Genomic DNA, 24857 nt, shown 5'->3' on the forward strand with positions numbered 1-24857 from the left:
GAATAAAGTAAATTACATGTGGCTTCCCAAAAATAAACCTAAACCAAAACCCTTGCAATCATCTTCATTTTTATTTTTTCATTTCAAGGTTATAGCTTTCATTGTTTTCCATTATTTATATTTTTCAACTCTTCATGCACGGGAGTGTATTTTACTTTATTTAGTTATTTATTTATAGTACCCGTTTCACGATTGTTTGTTCTTTGGACTGTCATGCCAGAGATCTTCGATTCAATCCCTGCCTGTGCCATCTTAAGTTTTTTTCGCGGGTACTTACTCTTGTGAGGAACTGACAAATCATCTAAGAATAATTCTTGTAATTCTGAAAACTGTAGGTCCTCTTCATCCCTAGCAACATTACTCGTACACAGAAATTGTTGAGAGTTGTAAGTCATTTTATTGAGTTATTTATTTAATTTCAGCTATCATTATTATTATAATAATTTATTGAACTATACATAAATGTACAATACAATACTTAAAAGCTAATAGCTACCAGCGCTTCTAGCTTTCAGCTATCATTAACAATACTTTGTTTAAAACTAATATAAGTTAAACAACAATATACATATGAACTATAATTATATATTATCTGAGATTAAATATTCACTTTTAAGTATTAATTTTTTAAATCTAACTCAACGAACACACTCGATACCGAATGTTCCACATCTCACTCTATTCCGAACTTGAAATAATTGACAGAAGTTCATTTGCAATTTGCAAATGAAAAGTCATAAAAACAGCTGTTATCCACTAGTAGCCAGACATACAGAATTTTTTGGAAGCAAGAAATAATTTTCAACCTCAAAATATAATATTTTGTATAAATTTAACCTAAATCGAAACAAAAAATAAGTATAAAACAATAAAAATTCATCGATTTGTGTATTATTGTCTGCTAATTAAATCGCTTGCCAACTATCAGCAATGAAATTATGTCTAATACGATTCTAAGAACCTTAAGCAAAATCAATAAGAAGCAACTGTTGACGACCTCACAAAACAACAGAAGCCTTCTTACCACGACATCCAGTACAGCATTATACTCCCGAAGAAGTGATCCAAAAGATTACGAAAGTGCATTCAAAGTTGTGAAGAGCAAGGTCCGCGTTGAAGGTTAGTGTTTTGAAAGAGAAAAAAAAAGAAACTTGGCCATATAAATTTTATGATGCAATACAAACGAAAACAATGTTGTTTACATCACATTCCATTATTTAGAAAACGGAGACTTTCTTGGGGGAGAATGTGGCCCGAATTGGGAGCTACTCTCGCCTCGGGGCAATCGGTTTTACTTTCCCAATTCGGTAGGACCTGCGTGGCAAAGTGCATCTACAACTATACCAATTGAAGTTCCGCTCGAGAATCTAGTTGACTTTGAAGGACAGGTGGGTAGTAGACATCACTTTTTATCATTTCGTTTTCCACAATCGTCTTGTGTTATTGTTTTTAGTTTTATCTGCGACGCAGAACCTCTATATTTAAATTTAATTAAATAATCATACGCGTGTGTTAAATTAAATGTTTTAAAGGTGACGGCGCGGCGCTGTCGTTGACGTTGCAATTAGTCAATATTTACGTTGATTTAAAAGGGAGAGAGTAGAGGATTATGTAACATTAATTTGTTTGTTTTATTTTGATAAATAGATTGATGCTAAGCTGAAATTCAGTGTTGATGAATGTCCTTCGCTAATTAAGAAAAATCTACATGAGTTGTTTCCAGCCCCCGAAGTAGTTTCGAGTGAAAAACTCAGCTTGATGACCCTTAAGTATGATGGAGATATCGAACAAGGAGCCAGTAAGGTAAGTTTTAGTTTTATATTTTTGGCGTCAATTTATTTTGTTTTTTAAACAAATTCGTCAACTAAATGGGTGCAAGTTGATTGACATGAAATAAACAAAATGTGCATCTATAGCAAAACGCTTATTCAAACAATTTACAAGAGAATTATTAAAACTTTGCAGTTTTTTTGTGAAGTTTATGTTGAAAGTTGAAGAACGAGCCAAAAAGCATAGCAATCGCATTTATACATCTTTATTCTCTTGAAGATTTCAAAAAATTACATTAAGAAGGCTTCATCTTTGAAGCTTACATAGCCGTAATCAAAATTATAATTGAACACTTTGTATTTCTGATAAATTAATGAACTCGTCTAGTTTATTCCACATATACTGAAAATAAACTTTGAGAAAAAGGAATTAACACAAAAAAATCAAGTTTTTGAGAAATGAGAAATAAGAACACGACAAGGTTCATGTGAGCTTCATAGCTGATACATTCCCAACCAATTATTGGCCTTTCTACTCCTCCTTCTTAAACCATTGTTTGATTTATCGTGCAGGGAACGAATCTTTTTAATTTGTGTCCATGTAGATGTAGGCATATTCTACACAAATAAAATCTGCAGTCCAGTTAACATATTCTTGCGCAAAACGAAATCTTGCTGAACGGTGATGTGGGTCGCAAAAGTCCGTTTTTTTTTTTTATTCTGACAACCTTTTTCTGATGGTGCGCTTACTCATGCTAATTTTCATCACCACAGAAAGACGTACCGCTTCGGTAGCGGTTCAAAACTATTTTTGTCTCAGTATGTTGGGTGTTTTCTTAAACGTGTGGTTTTTAAGAAGAAATAAAACGCATATACATAAATGTAATGGCCAAAAATGTAGCTTTACTTTAAAGATAAGGGTGTGCAATTATATTTTAAAAATGATTTCGGTCAAGTGGCCGTTGCGCTTAACCAAATAAATTGCAGCCAAGAGTCACAATTTTCGAACACTTTTAGCCGTATGTATCCACTTTCAATGTGTTCAATTTGTATACTTTACTTTATTAATTATGAAATTGCATTTCACTTGTATCTAAACCTTTAAGTTTGTGCTATAATACATAGACACATTTATAAAATTATTGCTTAAGTTATATTTTGAATAGCTTCGAATAATGGTAAATCCTGTCGTTTCCTTCTTCGTTCACATTTTAGACAAGGCTCTTATTCGTTTAAGCAACCAGCATGAAATACTGCTCCACAAGGTTCACATCGATATGTTGTGTCAATATGAAATGCATAATAAGACTTTATGACTATTAGAAATTTGACAGATGAATCCTTTTAAACTGCGGAGGACACATTTAAGAACGTGTAGTTTTCCAGAACTAACTGCTCTTTATAGCTGGTTTGCAAGGGTTCCTCGTTGAATTAAATTCAAGTCTCCAATCCAATACGGGTGTATGTGCTTAAAGAGATAATCTTTCATAAACACTACCTAATCTTCAATGCTTGAAGGACAACATGTGTAAAGGTAGGCTCTTATGAAATTTAGACGGATCCGAAGCGACTGTAACTCGGCCATTTCTTCTGATGCATGATAGATGTCTGGATTAAGCAGTTTCAAATCAATGAAAGGATGGTATTCAAATTCAGTAAGGAATTCAGCAACTCTTTTCAAACCGGATATTTACAGAAATCCCAATTATAAATTATTTTGGCTGGTATAAGAAAAAGTTCGACATCCATACAAGCTTTGCAATAGTAGTTTCCGCTGGAATCCCTGTGCATCTAGACCTTTTTCATGAGCTACATAAAGTTTCTACAATTTCCTAAAGTTCACTTTTATATCAAATTGCTCGGAAACCGATTTTTCGTGTTCTGGAGGAAAATTATTTTCTATGTTTTCAGTTTCGTTTTCAGTTAATCCAACGAATTTTTCCCAAAAAATTTGTCCAATCAAATGGCATATTGTGTTCATGTTTTTTAAGCAATGTGTCAAAGCTACATTGTTGAACGTACAGAGTTTACGGAGCTGACACTACTTATGGAACGTATTGTAGTATTGTTATTTGTATTATGAAATGTTCTAATGACCAAGATGTCTGCATTAAGTTCTAAGTGAATTTCTATAAAAAATGTTTTCCCAAATTTCTGAACGTTTTAAATTATTTTTTTAATCATTAATAGGGTTCTCTTCAACTGTAGTGGAAGAGACGTGTTTTGATTTTATTTTAAAACTTTGCTCAATGACGGCTTCTCCTTCTTTGACAATTTTTTTCCATTTCGTCGTATTTTTGAAGAAAAATGTCTACATTTTCTTTATGAGTAAGATCTTCCACTGCAAAATTTGACGTTCGGCTATAGGGAGAGTTTGAAATAGACTCAGAAAAGAGTTCATCGGTAATAAAACTAGCTACGTCAACACCGCTCCATAGACCAGATAGTTGTAATGAATAGTTGGGCCATTGATTAAGAAGGCTTGAGTTTACTGGTAGAGTAAAATTAACACAACAACTCAATGCCTTCTATTATTTTTGATGTTACTTCAGTAATATCAGAGTCTTTGATGAAAGCATTTCTTTTGTAGTAAGGATTAAGAGCGCTGCCTTTTAGGTATGACGAACGTAACAATTCATTTAAACTAGTACGAATCCACGAACGACAATATCCAATTTCCGAAATTATTTGAATATGAGCTTGTATCTGGGTAATGACTTCTTTATGCATGAAAATCAATTTTGGAGGGCAGAAATTAGGCTCAGGCCTACGATCGTCATCTCTTGATAATACATGGACTGTTTGCCAAATAAAAGTCTTTCAGTCTATGCAGGAACATTGCTTCTAGGGTTGTGCACAAATTGTTGGTGTCTTCATTAAGGTCTTAGTACTCCATTTTGGTTTCATTAACAAAAAATTGTATTTCACTGAGAGTAATCAATAGAGTCTCTACTACTATGTTTTCTTGTTTTAAAGAAAAATTGGATTTAAAGAACGAACTCATTACAATCACCATCGGTATTAGTTTTATTATTAATATAATTAAAAGATATTATAATAGTAAACACTCAGCTTCCTCAAATTTATAAGGAACACAGCTCCAACTACAAACTCCAAAAATGGTTTGTTATAATATGTGTGTAAGCAATAACGCGCCGAATATTATCTCCCAAGGCTTTAACTCCCTCGAGCTTGTATGCCTAGACAAGCGGTTTCACATATCTCCACAAAAAATACTCCAGTGGTGTTAAATCACACGATCTTGGAGACCACACAACATACCCACGACGTGAGATAATGCGCTTATCAAAAATTTCCTTCCCTAAATTGATGCGTTCCGCTAACCGATCCATTATTTTGGTAATAACTTTGCACGAAAACAAAACACCTCTTATATAAAGTCCATACAAAAGTTTAAAAAGCTCCCCATGATAATACGATAGAATTGTATAGATACAAAGACGGCATCCTCAATAACATTTTCATGAAATAAAATAAGACTTATGGTGCTTTTTAATAAGCAGATAAATCATAGTGGACTTAAACAGAGAGAGCTGATGGGCTAGAAAGTAAAGATACAAAACTTTACTAATTCTGGTATAGATTCTTCTATAAGCGACCCATCCTTTGAATTTAAACAGATTCTTGGTAAGAAATTGAGAAAAACCAATGAATTATAAAAAAAGTCTCGAAACTTGTGCCTCGATTTGCCACAACAAGTCCCATTCAATTATGAAGCTAAATTTAAAAAAATGTTGATTGCTTGAGAGCATTGTATGTCACAACCAGTTAGGTTAACTTAGAAAAAAAGAAATGCAACTTAATACGGATGACCTATGCAGAATCGTAGGCAGCACACTGCCAAAAAAGACATACATAGGAAAAATTGACAACCTACAGATACCAAAGTCTAAAAATTTAATTTCGGAGAATTCCTTTCTCTACTGAGCACAAAATCATGTCAGGTCAACACTTTTTTGGGTAATTGTTTCTTAAAAGATCCATTTGAACGGCATCTTCTAATTCTGCTTAAGGCAGCTAAGTCAATAAAACCGTTTGGCAGTACGAGAAAGCCAACTGGGACGGTGTCAATAATTTCTTCAGGATCTTTAACTGGTCGCTATGCTTCCTCGGTAGCGACGTAGACTCCAGTGTAGATATGATTTCTTTTAAAAGTATAAAACCCAAGGTTAAATCATGGGAAGAGGTGAGCTTCCGATGTTTTAAAGCCAACCCAACTGAGGAAAATCGGACAAAGTTTAAGCAAGCCAGGAAGGCCTGCAACGCCTGTATTCGAAGTAACAAATTTTTACATGACTAAAAATTACGACGAAAAATACTGCAATGTCCCAAAGGCAGTAAGAATTTTTGGTCATTTGTAAAAAAACATGAGGAATTCTTCGTCTTCCTCGTTTCCTACGCTTGTTGTCAATGACACTCCTTTAGTTAGCTCTATTAATAAAGCCAACTTATTTGCAAGGCAGTTCCCCGAAAACTCCACCTTACCAGATAATGTCATGACTCCCCGAGTTATGGAACGCGTAAATTCTATTCTATTCTTCTTAAAGATCTCATCATTCATAAATCCGCTGGCCCAGATGGTATCCCCGCTATTATTCTGAAGAGGTGTTATTTCACGCTAGCAAAACCACTGCGTAAGCTTTTCCATCTATCCTATTCTTCTGGGCTCGTTTCGAGTAGTTAGAAAACTGCATTTGTTCAGCCAATCCCAAAAAATGGCGAATCTTCTTGTCCTACAAATTACCGACCGATAGCACTAACGTCCCTTCTTTCTAAGGTCATGGAAACGTCGATTTATTATCAGTTTAAGAAATATCTTGAGGAACGGAAGCTTTTTAATGAATGGCAATAAGGCTTTCGTAGCAATAGGTCCACTGGTGATCTCATGGTTTATCTCACCAAACAGTGGAACAATTCTTTACATCGTTTTAAACAGAAAGTAAGGTTATTGCACTTGATATTTCAAAGGCATTTGATAAAGTCTGGCATCTTGCTCTCTTATCGATAATGCGTGCCTTTGGTATCGACGAATCTCTTCTTCGTTGGATTAGATGTGCCCCAGGGTTCCGTTTTATCTCCGACGCTCTTCCTCATTTTTATAAATGATCTCCTGTCTGCTACTTCTAATCCAATACATTGTTTCGCTGTTAATAGCACTCTTAGCTTTTCATATTCGTTTCCAGACTCACAACCTCCTCTTCGGATATGGAACTGCAACGGTAAAATGTGATTAGCTCATTAAATTCCACAGCATTGTACTATGGGGTTTAAAAAATCGTGTGGAATTTTATGCTTCGATAACGCAATGCTGTCTTGTATCGTTAAAGTGTGATAAACCGTCTTTGCCACTATCTATGAGTGGCATTTGCTTCAACGAAACGGAGAATCTTGACATCCTCGGAATGTGCATCAGCAACCACTTTTTGTGAAGCATTCTCATACATAATGTTGACAAAAATGCCACAAGATGTCTAGATTTTTTGAGACGTTGTAAGAAGCTTTTCTCTCCGTCGGATTTGGCTACAATCTACAGAAAATATATACGTCCGAAACTTGAATATAACTCTCATCTCTGGGCTGGTGCTCCAGTAATTTATTTAAGCCTCTTGAACAGCCTTCAAATAAGAGCTTTTAAAATGATTGGTGACATTAACATCATCAACTCGTTTACGTCACTCGAACATCGACGCAAGGTTTCTTGCCTCACCCTTTCTTGCCGTTATTTTAACGGATTATGCTCTAGGGAAATAGCCAGTTACATTCCACCACTTGAACAATTTAACCGTAACACCCACGCTTGCAGAAACGCCCATCAATTTAAACTTGAGCCCAACTTCGGCCGTACTATGAAGTACAGAGATTCATTTTTTAGCCGTACTACGCGAATGTGGAACGCCTTGCCACGCTCTATCTTTCCCTGTTATTGCAATGTTTAGAAATTCAAAAATAATGTACACAGACACCTCCTGTCCAACACTTCCCTCTTTTCCTAATGCTCTCACTGTGTCTTTGGCATATTAAAGGTATAAAAAACCCTTTTAGTGTTTGCTAATTATATAGAAAAGAATAGAATCAATAGAGATAGAATCCTCTTTATTATGTTAGACTCACCATGTTTTACGGTTTTTCGACTATGCTTAAGCACGTTTTTCAACAACATTTGGTAATCCACATCTTCACGGAAACCAAAATCGACATGCAGGGAAGGTTTACTTGCATCCTTCCATTACATATTGGGTTATTCTTGAATAGATTGATAAAGATCTCCTTCTGAGCATTAACTTAAAACACAACTAGTATTTCAACTGCAGATATACAAGCATTAAGATAATTCAACTAATTTTTGGGAAGCGAAAACCGTTATTTTATGGAATATTTCCTTTATGCAATAGTAAACGAAAATGTTTGAATATCAGAAGATTAGTAAATGAATCCAATTAATCGCTAATATCTTATAATTTTTTGTAACTTATTGAATATATAAATATTAAAATAAATTAACTTTTATTTGAACTGTTTTTTTTTTGTAGTTTGTTCTCGCTGCCAGAGAGATAACATCACGCCTACGTTTGCACGGATATTGGGCGGATTTTATGAATCCATTCAGTGGAAAACCCTTCTACTCGTGGTCCAGCGGCAAGAACTTGTACAAAATTGACGATCGTTTTCGTGGCATCGGCATGAAGTTAATTTCACAAAACAATTGTATTATAATTAGTTCGGACAAAGACAGTGCATTCTCTGGAGCCATCTACTCGAATGCGCCATCTAACTTTGATTTATTGAAGTCACTGATTGACGAACAAGTGTAGATTTAATTTAGTCCGGTGAATCTGCTTTTCGAAACTATGAATTTTGTGATAAACTTTAAGCGCTTTTGCAAGTGTACAAAATTAATTTATCTAAAGACTCCATTTAACATTAAATGACAAATAGTCCAAAGTCAGAAGTTTACAGCAAGTTGCACAGCTTAGTTAACACCTGAGAAGCAGATCCCCCGGAAACTCAATCGTTTTTTCCCCAACAACTAGGGTTACAATAAATACAATTTTCTTTTTTTTCTAAATTCTATAAATTCTTATATAAGTAAATATATAAATGTTTATGTTTCGAAATCATTATTTTGACTTCTTATTATTTAAAATAATCTTTCTATTTTCTCCTAATTTTAAATAAACAAAATAATATGTAGGTATCTGAATTGATAATTGTTTTGCTATTTTACTTGTGGAGATTCTCCGGAGGACAGCTTCGCACAGTGGCGTTCAATTTCTTTGAGCTTATTGATAAGTGACTGCAACTCTTCGGTGTTGCAAACGAATTCAACAATCGTTTCGCGTTCGCCTGTTTTCTCGCGATAATTGCCCAAATTAACATGGAATGTTAGTTCACCGGAACTGCAATCGGACATTGCGGACTTGACATCGCAAACGATTTTCCATTCAACGTCGCTGATGTGTGGGAAAGCATGGCCGGTCCGCAGAAGTCTCATAAGGAATTCGTTGCGATTGGTGTCGTAGGTTTTAACCAGGTCGTCAATGATGGCTGCATTTATGGAATGTTGTTCGAGGTAGTTGCGCAACTTGGTGCCATCGTATCCGTATTTGGTTGCTAGGAAGAGGAGTGTGGCAACAGCGAATTCACTTTGCTTGGCATAATCAGCATTGGAGGCGTATATTTCTGGGTTGGGGGGAACATCTTGCGGAACGGAGAAGGGCGGAGAAAGATGAGTAAATAATCAATGTTTTTCTTAAATTGCGTTTCCATCAAGTAATACTTACTAGCATCAGCGTAAAGTGACATTTTAACCGTGCTGGCAATAAGTTTTCGACTTATTTCAATGTTTATGGTCGAGCCTAGATGTTTAAGTCCGTCAATGGCCAGTTTACATAGTTCTAGGGTCATTTTTGTGCAAGTTTATTTGATTTTTATGTTTAAGGAAATGCAAATAAAAACACAAATTTTATACAACTTTGATAACCAGCTGTAAATGACATTTGAATGAAGGATGACGTTTATTAAAAAGTGAGTGTTATACTGAAACTAGAGCTGTTTGTTTGGAACCCGCCTGGCCGAACCTCAAAATGATTTTAATAGGTGACTTATGTGAAAATGCTGAAATCGGAACTTCTTTTGGGTCAATCGTTACCAGATTTTTAAATTTGAATTAAAAACTAATTATGCGGTTTGCAATAAATACCCCCAACAATTAGAAGAGATAAATTTAACTCACCCATGATGAATTCTCCCTAGCTTTCTTCCTAAACCTTTTTTGCAAAATTGACAGCGGAGGACCATGTTGTGATTTGGTTGGTCAGATACAAATGGTTTCGGGTGTAAAGCGCCCAATACACGATGCAATTATTGTACCGATTATCGTACAAAAGTTGAATCGCATGCGATGATTGTATCGTGTGTGTAAAACAAAGTATCCACTGTACTGGAATCGCATGGTCGAATGCTATCGAGCGAAAACGAGAGGTTGCATACGACTGCTTTGATGAGAATCGTATCGTTTGTAACGTATGTGACGACCGTGAAACCGATGGTTTTGTTTTGACTGGCAGCAAGTTAGTAGGAGAAAATGGTTTCAATTACAGAAAAAGAATTCTGGTTAGAATTTATTGACAAATATAGGTCGTTGCCTTGTCTTTGGAATGTTTACATTCCAGATTATAGCAACAAAATATTAAGAGAAGCAGGACTGCAGGAGCTGGCTGAAAAATGCAAGGAAATAAACCCCAACGCAAATAAAGACTTCGTCCGCAAAAAAATAGCAAATTTGAGAACTTCCTTTGGTCGGGAGTTCAAAAAAATTTCATCATCAAAAGGCACTGGCAGTGGAGCAAGTGATGTGTACATACCTACTTTGTGGTACTTCAATGAGCTTCTCTTTTTGAAAGATACCGAGGCAACCAAAGAAGGGAATTCATCGATGACAAACTCTGCAGATGAGGAAGAAGTTAGTTTCTGTTAAATCATATGTATACCCACTTTAATTAAATATTTTGTTCCTAAGATACTTTTATTGAACCTGAGATATCTAGGACGAGCAGCAGTAACTCATCAATATTGCCAAAAAAAAAGATTGTCATTGGACCAGCAGAAGAAAAAATTTTTCGAGAAGGCAAGTGAATTTATGTGCCAAAAAGATGAGAACAAAAACGACGACGAATTCGATGTTTTTGTTTTAAGTGGAAATTAATTTGTTCCCCACTTTCAGACATCTATATCATCTTCAAGCAATGAAGAATTTAAGCAATTGGTTTATTTCAATCATAAAAGGGAATAATTTTTATTTTAAATTTAATTTTGATTTTGCTTCATTCTCCTTTATACTGTTTTTTGTAAAAATATTTATTTAATATAACTTTTTTTCTTCTATTTAAGTCACTCATGATTTAATTTTTACCACAATCTCAAAATTAAACTCTAAACAAAGAATAGAAGATGAAAATGAGGAACTATTTTGACAGTTGATCAAATCGTGAGCTAGTCGTATGTGTGTGTGCTCACTTTCGATGTAGCTACCGATATCGGTACAACTCAAGTCGGTACGATAGATTGTATCGTGTATTGGGCACTTTAGTGTTGTACGTGTAAGCTGATCCATAAAAGCTGGGGGTCATTCCGTAAAACGATAATCGTTAGACGATAGCGTAGACATACACACATATATACTTCCAATATCAAAATTTGCAACTATTAAAACTTTGGGGTGGAAGAACATTAGTATATTCGGAAGGCAACGATTTAAGTATCGCTCTTTCACAAAGCACTAATCCAAAGTAGTTAAACAAAAAATATTTTTAAAGCCAAGTTATGATCATTGTGAATAAAATGGAGTCTTATCTTCCTTCCAGACAGAATTGGGTTTATTATTGCAGCTGATTTACAAAAATATCAGACATGAAACAAAAATTTTGATTCAATAAGCTTCTTTTTAATGATTTTTTCAAAACATTTTGGTAAATGTTTTGAAAAAATCATTAAAAAGAAGCTTATTGAACACATTAATTCAAATAATGTTTTGCCTTTAGAGCAATTTGGATTCCGTGCATTTCACAGTACTGTACAACAGGTTCATCGCATCACAAAACACATTAAAAGTAACTTTAATGTAGGAAAAAGTACGGGTTTGGTGTTGCTGGACGTTGAAAAAGCTTTTGATTCCGTTTGGCATGACGGACTATTACATAAGCTATTAATTTTCAATTTTCCTATGTACCTTATTAAAATTTTAAAATCTTTTTTGTCTTCAAGAAAGTGTACTGTGTCCGTTAACAATTGTCTTTCCCAAAGCTTTATTTGTGTCGCCGGGGTCCCCCAAGGATCTGTACTTGGTCCAATTCTCTACAACGTGTTTACGTCTGACTTTCCAAGACTTCAAAATTGTGAAACAGCCATCTTTGCTGACGACACATGTATTTATTCTTCAGATTCAATTGGTTCCACTATTGAAACTAACTTGCAATCTGCACTGTTTATAATACAAGATTACTTTAGTGACTGGAAAATAAAGATAAATGCTGCTAAGACTCAGGCGGTCTTTTTCTCTCGAAAAAGAAAACCCTGTTTCTTACCAAGTAACAATCTTATTCTTAACGGTTATGAAACAGATTGGAAGTCAAGCGCTATTTAGGGGTTTATTTGGATAAGAGATTAACGTTTAGTACACACATACAAGAAGTTATTAAAAAAATGAACCTAACAATCAAAATACTGTACCCATTTATAAACAGAAAATCAAAGTTGAGTAGTGACAACAAACTACTGATCTACAAAGCAATTTTTCAAGCGATTATGTTCTATGGATCACCTGCTGGGGAAATTGTGCAAAAAGTCACATACGAAGACTTCAAATTTGTCAGAACAAACTCCTGAAAATGATGCTAAATGTTCCATGGTGCTTTTCAACAATCGAATTGCACGCCTTAGCCAACATAGAAATGGTCTCCATGAGAATTTCAAAATTAAGTGAAAAATATATAAATTCTTGTTTATCCTCCGACAATTCCCTTGTCTCAAATCTAGCTTCTTAAACTTTGTTATAAAACGTTATTTTTGTTAAGAATGATAAAATGTGTATTATAGGCAAATTTATTTAATTTATTTATTGAAGACTGATAAATGTTTTTTTGTTATTAATTATTATACAATTATTTATTATTTATCTATTTATTTATTTTTCAAATTGTATAGTATCTATTTTGTATATCAACGTTATTTCGTATGTAACTTATTTATCTATTAAATTATTCATTTCAAAGTTTTTTTTTTCAAATATTATTGTATGTTTATATATTTATTAACTTTTTTGTATCTGTTTATTTTATTCTGATCTATTTAATATTTTCATTTTTTATATATCTATTTATTTATTCATTTATATATTTATTTATTTATTTATTCATTTATTTATTTATTATTTTATTTATTTATTTATTTATTTATTCATTTATTTATTTAATTATTTATTTATTTATTTATTTATTTAATTTTGTATTTATTCATACATTTATTTATCTATTTATTTATTCATTTATTTATTTATTATTCTATTAATAATAATACTGTTTATTTATTCGTAATAAAGACTGATATGTATAAGATTATGTACCTACATAAATTATATTTCTTTTGTAAAAGCTGTTTTGAACTGGGTATTGTATCCCTTCGTGTTGAAACCACCCCTTCTCTCAACACATCTATACGCCTTTATGTTTTTTTTTTATTTATTTTGTTTAATGAAGGTTTTTAACAGTAGCTTTTCCTTCAAATCTCGAATTTAAGCTTTATACAATTGATTACAAAATATATACTTGGCAGTAGTAAGGTAGCATATATACCAATCTCTGTAAATTGTGCAATATAGGTTTAAGTATGAAAAATGTAAACACAAAATTTGGCTACAAATAAAATATATATATATAAAAATTTTGATGTTATAGTTTTATCGTCGGCGGCAACAAATAAAAACATAAAAAGTAACAATGACAATAAACATCACAAAATAGTTGGAATGTTTATTAAGAATACATTTTTTGCAAATTTTCAAAACTTCCCAGAGAGAAAAACCAAGTTTAATAACATTTTTAAGTCATTGAACAATCATTATATTTCGTTGAGTTCATTTTGACATTTCAGTCATAGTATAGTGTATTTGAAATATACTAAACGATCTTATACTGAAAACGATTGACGAGACGATAGTGATAAAGTTACGTGAAGCAAATTATTGACGATATCGTTAATGATAATCGTTTTGACGAATATCGTTTCGGAAATTACGGAATGACTCCCCTGTATGTTGATATTGCATGAATTGTCAAATTTAGGTCTTGAAGAATCGAAGTTGTTTATTTTCAATAAAAATTCACTAGCGTGCCACAGAAGCAGCAAAAGAATCGTAATTTTTAAGAAAAATTCCCTAACCAAGTTGAGAGGTGATCAGAATTGGCCAATTAAATAATACATTTTACACCCTCTTAACTTTGCAGAAATTAATCGAATGTACATTATCACCTTGTATAGGTAGATGTATCTCACATAAAAGAGTCAAATAAGTATTTTTTTAAAAATGGGTTCTTTCCACTTGAATAAATTATAAATTGGAAAACTTATTAAGATGTGCTATGAAATTATTTGTTAAGATGGCTCTGCAAATCAATGCTATTCGAATTATTCGTAGATGATAAGCTTTTTGGGGTAAAATTCTTTAGAAATCTTAACCCGGCGTGTAAATTACTTAATCATTGAAATTCTCATAGAAATTCACTAACTGCTGTCAAGATAAATGCAGACTCTGCCTTACAGGAGATAAACCTTAAACTTAAACAAACAGATCGTATAACACTTTCTCTTCAACAGCTGTGTCAGCTGTCACAAGAAAACAATAAAATTACTTTTTGCTTACTTCGTCTTTAATTTTTATTTGTTGATAACACACAAAATAAATTAGATATTAAATTTATTCTTAAAGTGCACGTATTCATCTCAACATGGATCAACCGGACGATCATTTTCGCTATGTTTATAGTTGTTCCCTTAATCAGTATATTCAAATTAAAATGTAAAGATAAAGCTTAAATTTGTTTCATCTTGTTTTTGTTATCATTCATTTTTATTTCTTGATTCACGGATTTCAGTGGAACGCTTGAGGGAAAAAAGCAAAAACCAGACCATGAAAAACTCCTTGAAAATAGAATACTAGCCTTTTCGGGTCTTTATTCAGAGGCATGTCCGCCCTTTCAAGTACGCCTACAAGTTTTCAACAAGGGCAAGCCATACTGCTTGCCTGTGACGTCCTCCTATAAAGCATTCACCAAACGATGGAGCTGGAACGAATGGGTATCTTTGCCAATGCTGTTTTCTGATCTGCCAAGAACTGCAGTTCTAGTGTTGACCATTTTGGATTGCGCCGGTGCTGGGGAGACATCAATCATTGGTGGCACATCGATTTCTCTTTTTGGCAAGAATGGAATGTTTCGTCAGGGAATGTACGATTTGAGAGTTTGGCTGGATGTTGAAGGGGATGGTGGATGTCCGTCGAAAACTCCGGGCAAGGGAAAAGAATCGAGCAAATCGCAAATGCAGAGATTGGGTAAGCTGGCGAAAATGCATCGCAATGGACACCTTCAAAAGGTCGATTGGCTCGATCGACTCACGTTTCGAGAAATTGAGTTGATCAACGAGAGGGAAAAACGATTATCCAATTATATCTATTTGATGATTGAATTTCCAACCGTTACAGTCGATGGGTTCAATGTAAGTGTACAGTGATTGATTCTGCTGTAAGTTGTACCTTTTATGAAATTAATGATTTTTTTGTTGTTGTGTTTAGTACTCAATCGTTTATTTCGAGCCGGAAGGTGACAAGACGAATAAAGTCATATCAAAGCCCAGGCTTGTAACCGTTCCTGATTCCGAAATATTACAGGTGAATATATTTTTTTGTAGTTAATCAATTGTCTAATTCTTTGTAACGTCCCAACGTCTTACTAACTTACTGATAAGCTTATTAGTAGGGCAGATCGGTGCAAATCCACACAAAACTGATGTTGTTCGTTTCTCCAACAAATTAAAAATCCCAAACGTTGATCCCCACTCTATGAAAGATATTCATGTTTAGACAAGAAATATTGTTGGCAACCTTACATTGAAGAAAGAGTTAAAAAAACCTGCACTTGTCCATTGATAATAAATGGGGTTTACAACGCCGATTTACTCATTGGTTATACACATCGGTAATCAGACCGATTCTGTTCTACGGCTTGGTGGACTGTGTTAAACAAAGAAAAAAACTGCAACAGCAAAGCTTTTAATAGTCTAAAACTTGAATATAACGCTCATATTCCTGGAAGTATTTTTAAAACAAATTATAGTCTTTTTAACAGAATCTAAAAAAGAGCTTTGCAAATAGTTAAGCGATAGAACGCTGGCCTTAGCAATGTTTTAAAAAAAATGTTCTTTCGATGTTAAGAGCTATAATAACGCCTTTAGTTTGTTTCTAAGGTTCAGCGGTATCGCAATGGACCACTACAATCCTTTTTAGCTAATTTTTTGGCACCTATTTATACCTTTCTTTTTTAAGTTATTTATATTTTGCTACCCGAAGAGTTTGCTGTTCTCGCAATCGACGCCTTCATGTACCTTCTTTTTCCCCCAGTGATGTAGTCTCCCAGCTTTCAATTCGTCGATCTGGTTGAAAGAATCATTGAAGCTTCAGCGATGCGATAGTTCATATTATTTGCGTACAAACCCACGAATTCCTTAATCTACCAACATTGATATTGATCTGATTTTTTAAGTTTGTTTAAACTTACCTCTTTTACTTACTTACTGGTGGCGCTACAGTTCGGGCGGCCCTGGGCCTCAACCAACATGCGTCTCCAGACAGGTCGGTCCGTAGCTAGATGTCTCCTGTTTCGCACGCCAAATTGGTTGAGGTCTTCACCCACCTGCGTGCACCACATGAGTCGCGGTCTTCCTCTTCTGTGCCGTCCCTCTGGATTGTATTCGAAGACCTTCCGGGCTGGAGCATTGATGTCTATTAGCTCTACATGACCTACCCAACTAAGTGTTTGGACTTTAATTCTGTTAACTAGTTCAGTGTCGCTGTACAGCCCATACAGTTCGTCGTTATATCTTCTCCTCCGTTCTCCATCTATTCATGCTCCATCTATTTCTCTCAAAGCATCCTATGACACTCTCATCTTTCTTTCACTGGGCCCAGGCCTCAGCGCCATAAATGAGAACTGGGATGATGAGTATCTTATAGATGTTGATTTTAGATGCTCGAGAAAGGACTTTACAACTCAATTACCTTCTAAGTCCAAAGAAGCAGCGATTTGCAAGAGTTATTCTCTATTTGATTTCAGCGCTGGTGTCGTTGTCTGTGTTAATAGCGGCGCCTAGGTAGACAAAGTCCTTAACTACCTTGAAGTTTTAGCTATCCATGGTGACGTTTTGTCCAAGACGTGCGTCGTAGTTCAATGTCCTTTTTTTGATGACAGCATATACTTGGCCCTCATTGACCACTAAATACATCTTCTTCGCTTCCGTCGCAATGCTCAAAAACGCTGCACGCTTTGATCTTCCAATTATGTCAATAATATTTGCATATCCAAGTAATTGAATGGACCTTTGGAAGATTGTGCCTCTAGTGTTGACGGTTGAGTTGTGCACATTCTTTCCAGAACGATATTGAAGGAAGGTGCATTGCCTTGTCTAAAACCTTTTTTGACATCAAATGCATCGGTGAGATCTTTTCCAACCCTGATAGAGCAGCGTGCATTTTCCATCGTCATTCTGCACAAACGGATAAGTTTGACCGGGATGACAAAACTAGGAGGGATGTCAAAACTAGACATTGCTCTGTTTCCAGTTTCCTTTTTTATTTTTACTGCTACTAACGTTTTTAAATTTGACTTCGTATAATTTTTTTGTAATTCGACAACTTTTTCTTGCATTTCTCAATATCTCAAGAATTCTTTGGCTCGGCCATAGTTTTAAGTTTACAGGCACTCAAAAGGTTATTAATACCGTTTATATGTTTATATTTAAACACAGCGCGAGCGTAAGAAAAATAGGGAAAGAGTTCTAAATATAAAAATGGGTGGAAAAAACAGACTTGGCCATAGCATTTCACATTCGCGATGATTGTTTAAATATAGGATCTCTATTCTTGAAAGTACTTCCGAAATTGAACTCAAGGGTAGTGCGAGTATTACAGCTGAATTGTTTAAAAAGTGGAATGCAACTGACTAATTTGACAGAACATTGCTTGTAGAAATATCGGCAAAACAACAAAGACCTAAAACATTGCAGCGGTGCTCTATCGATGTAAACCTATCATTTTGAATGTCCTTTTTTGGATTGCATCCAAGAGATTTACACTTGTTTTTGTAGCACCAGCCCAGATATGCTAATTGTATTCAAGCTGGCAAATGAAGGCTTTGCAAATACAGCCAGATCAGAATAGGCGAAAAATGTATTTCACCGTCGCGTCGGAGAAATCCTAAGCACCTTACAGCATTTTTAGAAATGTCGAATATGTAATCTGTGATACACATACCGAGTGCTGAAAGTTGATTAGTTTTCTGGATGCAAGTGCCACTCATGGGTGGTGTCTTCTGGAGTGGGTTACGCTTTAACGACAGGTTTGAGTTTCTGAAGCATCAAATTCTACACGGTTGATAATTCCCCATTTGACAATGGTGTCGAGATAGGAATTTAATGAGCTTAACATAGGTAAGATTAGGTTAGGTTAAAGTGGCTGCGGATTCAGAATCCACGCACCCAGGGCAAAAGAAAAGGCCACTTGTGATATCACATGAATCTAGAAAATTACTTCGTCGAACCATTTTGAGCTTTTTATAAAACGAAGAAAATATTTGATATCCTTTTTAGCTAGTTCACTGTGATTATCAAAAGAGTAGTCTCCCAGATGAATTTTGCGTCTTAGTGAAAGAGCAGGGCAAGTGCAGAGAAGATGAGAGATTGTTTCCTCTTCTTCCTCGTCCATACAGCTCCTGCAGAAGTCATTTTGCGTGTCTGCCTATAAGACATTGTCCCGTAAGAACACCTATTAGGGAGCTAATATGAAATCTGCTTTGAGATAACAAGTCTTTTGAGCGCTTTAGGTCCAGTGAAGGCCATATGAGTTTTGTGGCTGCGCATGTTGGTAAATTGTACCACCTAGAGTTTGATATCGCGAAAGCTGGTTCTTTTAGCAGAAGTTTACATGTAGCTATCGGTATACCTGTCTTCTCCCTTTCAGGTGAAATAGGTATGACGGTTCTATTTTTAGCGAGTTCATCGGCTCTTCAATTTCCTGTGATGTCTCTGTGGCCCGGCGCCCAACAGAGGTGAATGTTAAATTGTTGCGCCATCACCAAAAGAGACGATCGAAAATCGCGGGACGTTTGAGATTTGGTTGAGACACTGTCAAGGGATTTGATAGCAGCCTGTATGTCAGAGAAGATGCGGATATCAGGAGTTGATATCACGTTTTCTATTAGCCAGGAGAGAACGTCTTTGATCCGCTAAAATTTCCGCTTAGAAGACGCTACAATGATTAGGGAGGCGGAATGAGATGCTTAGATTAAGCTTTTCTGAGTACACACCACTACCAACTCCCACATTTGTCTTGGATCCATCTGCATAAAAATGGGTGCATTTGTCATCCAGGAGTTTTTGTCTTCCCATTCATCCCTGAATGGAATGGATACCTGTAAGTTTTTTACAAATTGGGGTTTTGGAATAGTGTAGTCTATATACTTTGGTATAGAACCAAAGAGGTTCAAAATGATGGAGTGCCCCACATTGTTGTTGGTTCATTGAGATGAGGCGTTGAGTCTTATAGCTGTACTCGCTGTCACTTGTTTGATGAAGATGTTGAGGGTTGTCAGATGGAGTAGAGTGTCTAACGCTGCTGAGGGTGTGGTTCTCAATGCCCCGCTTATGCAGAGACATGCAGTGCGTTGGACTCTGCTGAGTTTGTCGTAGTATATGACTTTCTCCAGTGCAGTTTAACTATACTGCAACCCCGTACATAAGTATTGGTCGGATGACCGATGTGCCAATAGGTTATGCGAGGTTGAAATCCCCATTTGCTTCTTATGGCTATCTTGCAAAGGAAAAGAGCTACTGTAACTTTTAACTCTTTCCTGAATATTAGGTTTCCAACTTAATTTTTTGTCCAATATCAGACCGAGATATTTGTCTTCATTGGTATGAGCTTAACATACGCTGTGTTGAAGTTCCATATCCAAAGGACAAGGATATGAACCTAGAAACCAATATGAAAAGCTGTATAAAACTTGTATTGAACGGTTAGAAAGGTGGTGTCAACAAAACAGCTGTGCAAGTGCAATAATCTTATTTTCTCCAAAATGATGTAAAGATTTGTTCCATTGTTCTGTTGGATAAACCATCAAATCACCGGTGGACCTATTGGAACCAAAGCCATAATGTCGTCATTAAGAGGCTAACGGCATTCTATTTGAAATAGTAGAGCCCTTTTTTTTCTTTATTTAGCTGATCGTTAAGTAATTGCTGGAAGTACATGTCCCATCGTTCTAGTTTATTTATAGAATAGATTAATAGATTTCCCTCTCGTGGTTCGAACAGATTGGGAGAGCTTCAATTCAATTTCTTCCACATTTGTGATTTTTTGTCTACGTTTTCAATAGAAAGATTAATGCATTCCTTGGAGTTGTTATGCTTGCTGAAAAATGAAAACAATTGTGAAAAATACATTTCTTGAAATTTATGCCATCTACCAAAGAAAGTTTGGTTCATCAAGTCATTAGTTGTTTCAAGTTCTTGTTCGGTGGCAAACAAAGTTTACAATTAAAAGAACATATACATAAGGTATTGGAAACAATAAAAATGAAAAACGTTTAAGTGATCCCACAAGAAGGGAAATAATTCTTTTAAAGAAAGAAAAACAAAAAGCTGAAAATAAACAATTCAATAATTATTTCCAAACAAAAGAGGCAGTACAAAAAACATAATCTTTTTCATGGACACATTCACGATTCATTTAGTTTTTAATGTCATTGACGTTTAGTTTTGTGAATGCCGATGCACCCCATAGGATTATACTGAGTCTTCTCTTCACCATGAATATTGACTTTCAGTTTTCATTTAACTAATTATAGTCTCAGTTTTATTTAAACGTTTGTCCCAATAGCAGACAGCAATATTTTGATCCATGTTAAGCTTAAAAATCAATACAATACATTTTAATTTTTTGTGAAAAAAAACTGCCAAATACATGTACCAAAGCATTATGATAAGCTGATATAAAAAATTTGAAGTTTCTGTACTTAAACATCCTACCGTATCAAATTTATTGGGCTTTATGAATTATTATGACCTTCACTACCTCTACGTTGTTTACATGGTTGTTTTCACGTGTTTTCCAATTAAAATCAAAATCAAATTTAATCTTTCTCGCTTATGGAAAGCTATAAAAAAGTATTTTCGAAAATGCAAGGTGATTTAATATTGAAACATAAATTAAATAAAATACCATTTGTATATTTAAATACCATAAAATACAATTCACAATATACCTTCTACAGGAAAACTTAGTAGAACGCAAACACCATCGACTTGCCCGTTCGGAGAGATCTCGAATATCAGACCGTGATGCAAAACCAACCGCCAGGTAATTTATCAACTAAAGGTGTCTGACAAATTAACTAAGTTTCTTCAAAATTTTAATAGCATTCGTGATCAGCTTCACACTATTGTATATCGCTATCCCCCAACGTACGTTCTCAGCAGCGAAGAGCAAGATCTTCTTTGGAAATTTCGGTTCTATCTCAGTTCTCATAAGAAAGCTCTTACAAAATTTCTTAAATGCATTAATTGGCAAACACCAGCTGAAGTCTTACAAGCACTCAGTCTGCTTGCAAAATGGACGCCTATGGATGTGGAAGATGCCCTTGAACTGTTGAGTCCCTCCTTCTCACATCCTGATGTTCGAAAATATGCAATTACACGTCTAATGCAAGCACCCGACGAGGATCTTCTTTTATACCTTCTGCAGCTCGTTCAAGCGCTTAAATATGAAAACATCAATAATATCATAGAATCATATAAGAGAATCGCACCCGAAAAGAATATCATAAAATCAATTGACAATCATCTGTTCGATCAGAGCTCCGCCTCGGATGTTAGTCTAAGCGTTAGTTCAAAGCAACAGCAACATCCACCAACGCAATCAGTTATACAGAAAAGTTCGATTCAAACGGATGTATCGCAACGTTCTCTGCCCATGGCGATATCGGTTAACTCAGTCGATGAGGATAATGCACTAACGAACGCTTCTATGGCATCGGTAACGTCGGAAGCATCGAATACCCTCATGAGTGACAATAACACAGGACCCAGTGACTTGTCAACATTCCTCATTCAACGCGCGTGCAAGAATCCAACCCTGGCCAATTACTTTTATTGGTATCTATCAATTGAAGTTGAAGACCAAAAGTCGATGATTCGCAAGCAGGACGAACGAGTGCATAATATGTATGCAATGGTATTAAACATGTTCCTTAAAGTTCTTGAAAATGGTAATGAAAAAGTTTTAGAGTATTTTTCTAATATCTTATGAAATATTTTTGTTTTTTTTTTACGAATTTTGCAGGAAGTGTACAATTGAAGCATATCCATGCCAATCTTATGAAACAGAAACTTTTTATTGACGAACTGGTTAGTTTGGTTAAGATGGTTGCCAAGGAGCCAGGCAATCGAAATAAAAAAACCGAAAAGTTCAAGCAGCTCTTAGCCGATACAGATGCATTTAAAATAAATTTCACAAAGTTCGAAGCTATTCCATTCCCGTTGGATCCAGAAGTTTACATAAATGGCATATTGCCAGGCAATACATCATTATTCAAGAGTGCACTTATGCCAGCCAAGTAAGTCTATCACTTTTATATTTGTTTAAACCAAAACAAATATCCAAAACATGGTGTATATTTTTTTTAATAGACTAACGTTTGTGACCACGATAGCATCACATGAATATGTAGCTATTTTTAAACATGGCGATGATCTTCGACAAGATCAACTCATCCTGCAAATGATAACTCTTATGGACAAACTGCTGCGCAGAGAAAATCTTGACCTTAACCTGACCCCCTATAAAGTTCTTGCTACTAGTTCGAAACATGGTTTTCTACAGTATATTGATTCTTATACTGTCGCCGATGTCTTGGCCAAGGAGGGTAGCATTCACAATTTCTTTAGAAAACATAATCCCTGTGAAAATGGTAAAGACGGAATTGCACCTGAAACAATGGACACTTATATAAAAAGCTGTGCTGGATATTGTGTCATAACATATCTTTTAGGTAAGTTTTATTATTTTATTAAACTGAGTTCGTTGAATTCTTACATTTAGAAACTTTGTATTAGGTGTGGGTGATCGTCATTTGGACAACTTGCTTCTCACAACAAATGGCAAATTATTCCACATCGATTTTGGTTATATCCTTGGAAGAGACCCAAAACCAATGCCGCCACCCATGAAACTCAGCAAAGAAATGGTCGAGGCAATGGGTAATCAGCACCATGAATTCCGAAAACAATGTTATACTGCCTACCTGCATTTGCGGCGACACGCAAATGTCATGCTAAATTTGTTCTCTTTAATGGTCGATGCCTCAGTTCCCGATATTGCCCTTGAACCAGATAAAGCTGTTAAAAAAGTCGAAGAGAATCTACAATTAGGACTGACCGATGAGGAGGCTGTCCAGCACTTGCAAGGTTTGCTGGACGTTTCTATATCAGCTGTGATGCCAGCGTTAGTTGAGCAAATACATAAAATTGCACAGTATTGGCGAAAATAAAACAAACAACAATTTAAATTAGAATACGTAAGCAATGTGTTAAACGAGGGATATAGTTGTTCCGACAACTATTTATACTCAATTAGAATCGATTTTGATTTAAATATTATATTAATTTAAAAATTAAACTAAAATATATAATTATTTAGCCAACTTAAAATAATATAAATAAATATAACTATTTTCTTAAACCAAACCTCAGAATCATATAACCATAAAATTCCCTTCTATATAATTAGGCTTAAGACCGTATATTATATTTTATTTGTTTTTAATGTAATGTGTTAAAAAAAAGAAATAAAGTTATAAAGTAAATTGGATTTTTATTTCCCATTAAAATTATTGCAAGTCCCTATTCTTAATATGTATCCTTAAACTGGTTGACAAATTTTAAACAGATTTGTGAATTTGTTTGGTATACGAAAATTATCTAGGACGTGTATTTACCGAGACGTTGGGAAGGTTCAGACGACATAATTATGTACATAAGGGACTTGAAAGTTAGGTAGGCAAGTTTCTAGCATCTGATTGGCCAGCTGTCAAAAACTTGCCTTCCGATTAAGGCAACTTTATTGAAAAGTTGACTGGAAAGTTAGTCAAGATAAATATCCCTAACTATCAAGTCAAGTCTACTTTTGTCAAAATGACAATTGATAATGCTTTTTCATTCAACCGAAAGCGGAATTTTATTACTCTTATGTCTTATATATTTTCTGCACAACTTCATTTAATGTTTTCTGTAAAAAGCTTTCTTGTAAAATTGGAAAAGAAATAAGTAATTATCTCTTTACAACACAAAATACGTATACATACATATAAATGTAGCTTGCCTGAGGAGTGTTCTGTAAACTACAATGATTTTAGTAGTAGTTTTTGTACTATGATCTTGAAGTAAAGTTTTGTGAAGTAAAGTTCTGAATTTGAAATTTATGACACTTAAAAAATTAACTAGTTGTCTTGATAAAAATGTACGTTTAAAGAATGAAGTTGACTGCAAATGAAGCCCCTTATGTTGTCTGAACCTGCGCATTCACATTTAAAGTTTATTCATAACTTTGTGTAATGAATATCGTGAGTAGACATTTTCAGGGCGGCCACATGAAGTATTTGTCGCTAGTAAATGCCGCTATTTTTTCAATTTCATCCAAATTGTAGATTTGTAACATTCGATCAAATATCTTTTCATGGGTAAATCAATATA

General features: G+C 34.8%; 3 protein-coding genes and 1 pseudogene across 3 annotated transcripts; 2 read left to right on the forward strand and 2 right to left on the reverse strand.

Moving 5' to 3' along the window:
- Positions 1-735: 735 nt before the first annotated feature.
- Positions 736-8911, forward strand: LOC129950941 (methylmalonic aciduria and homocystinuria type D homolog, mitochondrial). The gene is made up of 4 exons (XM_056062905.1): positions 736-1119; positions 1222-1388; positions 1648-1803; positions 8321-8911. The coding sequence occupies exons 1-4, from the start codon at positions 939-941 to the stop codon at positions 8600-8602; spliced, it is 786 nt and encodes a 261-aa protein (XP_055918880.1). The 5' UTR covers positions 736-938; the 3' UTR covers positions 8603-8911.
- Positions 4016-4785, reverse strand: LOC129950942 (pleckstrin homology domain-containing family M member 1-like; annotated as a pseudogene).
- Positions 8494-9792, reverse strand: LOC129950943 (COMM domain-containing protein 3). The gene is made up of 2 exons (XM_056062906.1): positions 9572-9792; positions 8494-9488 (listed from the first exon to the last, which is right to left on the reverse strand). The coding sequence occupies exons 1-2, from the start codon at positions 9693-9695 to the stop codon at positions 9007-9009; spliced, it is 606 nt and encodes a 201-aa protein (XP_055918881.1). The 5' UTR covers positions 9696-9792; the 3' UTR covers positions 8494-9006.
- Positions 9793-14682: 4890 nt separating this feature from the next.
- LOC129951324 (phosphatidylinositol 3-kinase catalytic subunit type 3) lies at positions 14683-23921 on the forward strand. The gene is made up of 8 exons (XM_056063419.1): positions 14683-14862; positions 14939-15557; positions 15634-15729; positions 21383-21468; positions 21528-22375; positions 22450-22723; positions 22797-23158; positions 23223-23921. Exons 1-8 carry the CDS (start codon positions 14792-14794, stop codon positions 23654-23656), a joined length of 2790 nt encoding a protein of 929 aa, XP_055919394.1. The 5' UTR covers positions 14683-14791; the 3' UTR covers positions 23657-23921.
- The last annotated feature ends 936 nt before the right edge of the window (positions 23922-24857 follow it).

This window comes from Eupeodes corollae, chromosome 3 (genome assembly GCF_945859685.1).
Source record: "Eupeodes corollae chromosome 3, idEupCoro1.1, whole genome shotgun sequence".
Classification (NCBI taxonomy): domain Eukaryota; kingdom Metazoa; phylum Arthropoda; class Insecta; order Diptera; family Syrphidae; genus Eupeodes; species Eupeodes corollae.

Coding starts and splice junctions, on each gene's coding strand:
- LOC129951324 (XM_056063419.1), top strand. CDS start 14,792: ATGGATCAACCGGACGATCATTTTCGCTATGTTTATAGTTGTTCCCTT. Junction 21,469..21,527: donor GATGCAAAACCAACCGCCAG/GTAATTTATCAA, acceptor AAATTTTAATAG/CATTCGTGATCAGCTTCACA. Junction 22,376..22,449: donor CCTTAAAGTTCTTGAAAATG/GTAATGAAAAAG, acceptor CGAATTTTGCAG/GAAGTGTACAATTGAAGCAT.
- LOC129950941 (XM_056062905.1), top strand. CDS start 939: ATGTCTAATACGATTCTAAGAACCTTAAGCAAAATCAATAAGAAGCAA. Junction 1,120..1,221: donor GAGCAAGGTCCGCGTTGAAG/GTTAGTGTTTTG, acceptor TCCATTATTTAG/AAAACGGAGACTTTCTTGGG. Junction 1,389..1,647: donor TAGTTGACTTTGAAGGACAG/GTGGGTAGTAGA, acceptor TTTGATAAATAG/ATTGATGCTAAGCTGAAATT.
- LOC129950943 (XM_056062906.1), bottom strand. CDS start 9,695: ATGACCCTAGAACTATGTAAACTGGCCATTGACGGACTTAAACATCTA. Junction 9,489..9,571: donor GTCACTTTACGCTGATGCTA/GTAAGTATTACT, acceptor CCGTTCCGCAAG/ATGTTCCCCCCAACCCAGAA.